Genomic DNA, 6,713 nt, shown 5'->3' with positions numbered 1-6,713 from the left:
TACCGTTGTCTAAGAGTAAGAAGGACGCGATGAGTTTCCTTGGCAGATTAAAATACATCAGCAGATTCATAGCCCAGTCTATGATAATCTACGAGCCTATTTTCAAGCTACTGAAAAAGGATGCTGCTACAGAATGGACAGAAGAGTGTCAAAAAGCTTTCAACAAGATCAAAGAGTACTTGCCAAATCCACCAGTGTTGGTTCCCCCCAAACCCGGGAAGTCGTTGTTACTATACCTTACTGTTCTGGACAATGCATTTGGATACGTGTTGGGACAACATGATGAGACCAGGAGGAAGGAGCAGGCTATCTACTACATGGGCAAGAAGTTTACACCATGTGAAGACAAATACACTTTGATAGAGAGGACCTGTTGCGCTTTGACTTGGATCGCTCGAAGATGAGGCACTACATGTCAGCATATACCACACATCTGATATCCCGGCTCGATCCGCTCAAGTACATCTTCCAAAAGCCGATGCCTACTAGAAATTTGGCCAAATGGTAGATTTTTCTCAGCGAATTCGGCATTGTGTATGTGACGCAGAAGGCTATCAAGGGACAAGCATTAGTCGACCATCTTGCAGAGAACCCAGTGGACATGGACTACGAGCTGCTCACTACATACTTTCCGGATGAAGAACTGTTATTCGTCGGGGAAGACATCGCAGAGACATACCCAGGATGGAGAATGTTTTTGACGGAGCTGCAAACTTCAAAGGTGTAAGGATCGGGGCAGTCCTGACTCTGAGTCAGGACAGCATTACCCGGCGTCAGTAAAGATTAGGTTCCCTTGCACCAGTAATATGGTTGAATTTGAAGCATGTATCATCGGGATTAGGATGGCAGTTGATATGAACATCAAGGAGCTTCTGGTCATAGGAGATTCTGATCTACTGATACATCAAGTCCGAAGTGAATTGACTACCAAGAATGTTAAGATCCTTTCGTACCTGCATTGCGTGAAAGAGTTGTGAAAGAAATTCACCATGATTGAGTTCAAACACATTCCCAGAATCCAGAATGAATTTGCCAACGCTCTTGCAACATTGTCATCCATGATCGAGCATCTAGATAAGAAGTACATCGACCCTATTGAGATAGAGGTTCAGGATCAACATCCATACTGTTTTCATGTAGACGACGGTAAGCCATGGTACTACGACATCAAAAGGTTCCTTGAAGCAAGAGAATACCCAGAGAATGCCACCAATGGTCAGAAACGTGCACTTAGAAGGCTAGAAAATCACATTTTCCTCAATGGGGAAGTCCTGTATAGGAGGACCCCAGCTTTGGGATTATTGAGGTGTGTATATGCTGCTGAAGCAACAAGATTACTAGAAGAAATACACACAGGAACATGCAGACCTCACATGAATGGTTTCACTTTGGCCAAGATGAGTTTTAGAGCCAGATACTTTTAGATGACCAAGGAAAGCGATTGTATATGTTACATGCAGAAGTGTCACCAGAGCCAAATTCATGGGGATTTCATCCCAGTTCCACCTAATGAGCTGAATGTAATGGGTTTTAGTTGGCCGTTCGCCACTTGGGACATGGACATGATTGGATCGATAAAGCCTGCCACATCAAACGGACACCGTTTCATCCTGGTAGCCATTGATTACTTCACCAAATGGGTTGAAGCCTCTACGTACAAGGCCGTTACGAAGAAAGTGGTAGCAAATTTTGTCTATAACAACATCGTCTGCCGATTCGGGATACCATAGTCAACATCACTGACAATGCAGCCAATCTCAACAGCGATCTTATGAGAGATATTTGCAAGAAGTTTAGAGTCTTCCATCATAATTCTACATCCTACAGGCCACAAATGAATGGAGCAGTTGAAGCAGCCAATAAAACATCAAAAGGATCTTGTGAAAGATAGTGGACAATCACAGGCAATGGCACGAGAAATTATCTTTCGCCTTGTTAGGTTATCGGATCGCCATGAGAACATCCACTAAGGCAACACCATACATGTTGGTATATGGCACCGAAGCTGTGATACACGTAGAGGTCGAGATACCATCCTTGTGTGTCATTCAAGAAGCCAAGATAGACGATGCAGAATGGATACGAGTCAGGCAGGATAAACTCATGCTCATTGATGAAAAGGGAATGGATGCAGTATGCCACGGTCAACTGCATCAAAATAGAATAGCTAGTGCATTCAACAAGAAGGTGAAACCTCAGCAATTTACACCGGGATAGTTGGTTTTGAAGAAACTATTCCCTCATCAGGAAGAAGATAAGGAAAAGTTCGCACCGAATTGGAAGGGTCCTTATGAGATCTATCGGGTATTGTCGGGAGGAGCCTTGATCTTAGTAGAAATAGATGGAAGAGTCAGCACGGAGCCCATCATCTCAGATACAATCAAGAGATACTATATTTGAAGACAATAGAATTAGGGTTTGGTTGTAACAGAACTATGCCCGACCTGACTTCCCACACTGGGATACATAGGCAACCCACGTAGGGTTCGGTCTCTCTCTCCCCTTTTGTAATAGAAAATCCAAATATCATTTTGTGTGAACTCGGAAATACGCCACAACTTGATTTCGTTCGGCAGGAACACGCAGGCAATCCTCATCAGGTTTAGTTACCTATTGTAATCGAACTACATTTCAACCTGATTCCATTTGGATACGTAGGCTTCTTGATTTAGGATCGGTCATCATCATACTTTCTTTATCAGTATCCTCAAACTACGTTCAGACCTGATTCCGTTCGGATATATAGGTGACCTGAAAGGGTTTGGTCATAACCCTAGGAAAACCTTTGTAATGCATTATAACGAGCGCAAAACACAACACACAATTATTGCTCTCTAGTCAAAGATAATATAGTTATGATTATCGTCTCCACATGGATTGGATTTAAACAATATTCAAGTAATTTCTAGCTTACCGCTATTCGGAATGATTAACACATTGGTTGGGATGCTTAATAACTAAATTTAACTATGAAACTAAAACAATTAACAATTGATCACAGAAAGACAAGAGTTGAGCAACACCGAATATCAATGGGAGAAATAAGGGACGTGACAGGATAGGTGCAAGATACCTATTTGGAATCCAATTCTAGTTCAATTCACTCTAATATTCTAATGATTCTCATGAATTCACTTGATGATTAGTTCAAACGTGTAGTCAAGACTCCTCTCTCGATTAAATCTTAACTCAACGAGGTAAACTAATATAAGCACTATGAAAATATGCAAGCACGCGTTAATGGATTAGTCTTCAGAAAAACGTCTCTCGAATATTCTACTAACTTAATTTAGTCAACAATTCAACAAGCTCTTTCGATTACTTAAGACAATCACTAAATTAAACCAAACAAAATATTACAAGATAATCACCACAATATTCCTCTTTCGATGAAATAAACAGGTGAATGAAGTTGCAAATAATTCAAAGCTCCATAAATGAATTCAAGCAAAGACTAGAGTTAAAATCCACAAATATCAATCATAACGCCATATTTGTCAAACCCTAAGGGACACTACTCTATAATCATGAAGGAAGTAATCACAAATAGAATTAAAGAGTAAGAAAACATCAATCTAATGTTACAAGTCAAAAGTGCCTTCAAATATATCTTTTTAGTGTATTTATACCATGTAGGGGTTATCCCGGATGAAACTACCCTTTTCAAGCCGAAACAAAAAATAACTCTGAGAAAATAGTACAAGTGCGCCATGCCACGCGTTGTGCCATGCGGTGTGCTAGTGGGGAAGTTCAAAGAGCAGTTTTTGACGGACATCAGCACAAATGTTGTCACGCCGCCCCATGCCGGCTGTGCACCTTTTACAAAGTAAATTTATTTCTTCAATTTTTGATATCCAGACTCGGTCCTCGACCCCTGAACGCGATGGTTTAATCCCTTGGGATTTTACTCAGACTTCAAAGCTACAACTTGTTCAATTTAGCTCCTGATTATCTTTTGAACTCGAAATTACTTCCTACAAGGCATAAAATACGTAATAAGTGTAATTCTCTATTATTTAAGCTCAAACACAAGTAAATGCAGTAATTAGAGTAAAAACGGTGACTAAAAATACGAGTTTCTAGCCTACCATCAACACCTCACACTTAAGCCATTACTCGTCCTCGAGCAATCAAGCTGCACTTCACATAGAGACGACATAATAATCAGACAACTTCCCTGACGTATCACGCCAAGAATATTTAAAGCAGGTTAAGCACCTTATCATAATATCCTAGCCTCAAGACTCGACTCATAAGTGCCACGCATTTCAAAAATCCACTTCCTTACTCTAACCCAGAGGCCAAAGACATTACTTTTTCTTCGCAAATCATGTGTCCTCACACCAAAGATAGAGAGTAGTTACACACACAGTGAAATTCAAGAACAAATAGGAACTCAAGATAGAAAGAATTCACTCACTCTCATAATTAAAATTATGTGCCACAGAAGACGCACCATATGCTTGCCCATAGTGTAATACTCTACTAATTGAGCTCATTCGGTCCAAGTAGGACTTTAGTTTAGTTGTAGTGTAGGCTGCGAGACGGGTAGGATACATTTGGATATAGTGACTACACCTCCCTAAGCACTTTAATACATATACATTAACAATTTTCAACAATGCACCGTTCTCCTTTTTCAATAGTTCCACTAAAAAACCCGATCATACCTCCACTTAGCTTTTAACAAGCTCATACAAATTCAAGTGCTCAAGAGAGGTAAGAGGGTTCAAATAGATAGTCAATTCAAACAAAAAGGGGTCAGGCTTGTAGTGTGGTTGCCAAAGAAAATAGGATTGCAGGCTCAAAGGGGCTAACTAGGATACACAACAATTAGGCGGGTCACATGCATATAATTAGCTCAACAAAGAAATGCATATATTACTTCCTAGACTGAACAAGACTACTATTTCCTGAATCACACTAAGTTTAGTACTTCCTAAAGTGTAAGGTATAGTAAAACTTCCTGGATCTCCACACTTTTGAGGGAGCTTATTATGCAGAATGGCACTACAGTACTCTGTGAGCTTGACAACCGATGTCTCTTCCACTCTCTGCTTGTTGGACAATATCTCCTTTAAGAACTTAGCATAAGCTGGCATCTGAGAGAGCACCTCCGTAAATGGTAGATTAACATGCACCTGCTTGAGCACATCAAGGAAATGCCCAAATTATTTGTCCAGCTTCTCTCTTCTTTACTTCTGAGGAGAAGGTAAAGCAGGCATATATTTACTCTTTTAGGTCTCCTCATTTATTTCATTCCCGTCTTTCTTCTTCTTCTTAGCACTAGTCTTCGCCTTCTTCTTCAGACTATCATCTACTATCACTTCACCTTCTTGAATGTTATTATCTGTCTGCTCCTCCACAATCTCGACTTGTCCTTCAATCAACTCATCCTTTTGTTTTGTCATGGGGTCCTTCAATACGAGCCCACTCCTCAAAGACACCGCATTTATTGTATCTTTTGGATTTCTTTCAGTATCAGTAGGTAGAGTTCTTGGAACCCTCTTAGACAATAGATTATCAAGTTGCCCCACCTGTCTTTCCATGTTTCGAATGGTTGTGCCATATTCTCGGATAGCTGAGCCTTGTTCTCGGATAGTTGTGCCATGAGTTTCAAGCCTCTCATTTGTCTTAATAATAAAGTCCTTCATCAGATCTTTCATGCTAGACTGATTAGACTCTAGGGGCTGATATTGTTGCCTCTACTGATTGAGAAGACCTGGAGCTCCCCGTCCCTGGGATCTTGAGTTATTCTGTTGTCATGAATTCGCACTACCACCTGGTGAACTCCAATAAAAACCTGGGTGTCTCTGCCCCATGGAGTTAAAATTATTACCACTTTGTTAGTTGCCTCTGTCAAAGATCCCCACAGCATTTACCATTTCATCTATAGTTGAGGTCTGACACTCATGCGTTGGATGACCCATTCCACAAAAATCATAAATCGAAGATAACTGGCTCTGGACCTTGGCTAAAGTTAACTTTCTTATCTCTCTGGCCATGGTGTCTAGCTGGGCTTGCCCTGATGTGTTAGAATCCAGTTGATGTATTCTAACCTTTTTGCTTCTCTCGTTATCATCTGCAGGCCATTGATTTGCATCTTTTGGTAATTCATTTAGAATTGCAACAATCTCCTCAGGAGTTTTCTTTATAAGAGGACCTCCAACAATGTTGTTTAGCGTCCTCCTGCCAGAAGGTGTCAACCCATTTCAGAAATCTTGGAGTTGCATCCATAAGTCTACTCTATGATGCTGACATCTTCTCACAATATCCTTAAATCTTTTCCATGCTTCAAATACCATTTCTGTATCTTTCTGCTTGAAGTTGTGGATCTCTCTTCAAAATTTCCCTGTTTTTGCAGCTGAAAAATATTTTTCAAGGAATTTATTTGTCATGTCTTCCCAAGTTTGAATTTACCCAGTCGACAAACTCCACAACCAGTGCTTAGCATCTTCCCTCAGTGAAAAAGTAAATGTCCTTAAGTAGATAGCATCTTTCGATACCCTGTTGTGCTGGAAGGTATTCATAATCACATCAAAATCCATCAAATGACTATTTGGATCTTCGTTGGTTTGCCTCGGAAGACACAATTGTTCTGAATGGTCTGAAGTAGGCCTTGCTTGATCTCAAAATTGTTGGTTGCGATAGGAGGAGGTCGCATACTAGATACTCCTTAGTTATAGACTGGCCTGGCGTAGTCTCCCAGTGAT

At 40.5% G+C, this 6,713-nt stretch overlaps 1 protein-coding gene and 1 non-coding gene across 2 annotated transcripts; both read left to right on the top strand.

Annotated features, from left to right (window-relative positions):
* The first annotated feature begins 989 nt into the window (after positions 1 to 989).
* LOC104120541 (uncharacterized) lies at positions 990 to 1,424 on the top strand. Its single transcript, XM_009632333.1, has one exon. It carries the CDS (start codon positions 990 to 992, stop codon positions 1,422 to 1,424), a length of 435 nt encoding a protein of 144 aa, XP_009630628.1.
* A 4,819-nt stretch (positions 1,425 to 6,243) lies between these two features.
* On the top strand, positions 6,244 to 6,350 carry LOC117273487 (small nucleolar RNA R71). The gene has a single exon (XR_004503496.1). It is a non-coding gene; the product is annotated as a small nucleolar RNA R71 (small nucleolar RNA).
* Positions 6,351 to 6,713: the final 363 nt, after the last annotated feature.

The sequence above is a fragment of the Nicotiana tomentosiformis genome, chromosome 3, assembly GCF_000390325.3.
Source record: "Nicotiana tomentosiformis chromosome 3, ASM39032v3, whole genome shotgun sequence".
In the NCBI taxonomy this organism is placed as follows: Eukaryota; Viridiplantae; Streptophyta; class Magnoliopsida; order Solanales; family Solanaceae; genus Nicotiana; species Nicotiana tomentosiformis.
This window is presented reverse-complemented; position numbering and strand designations above follow the sequence as displayed.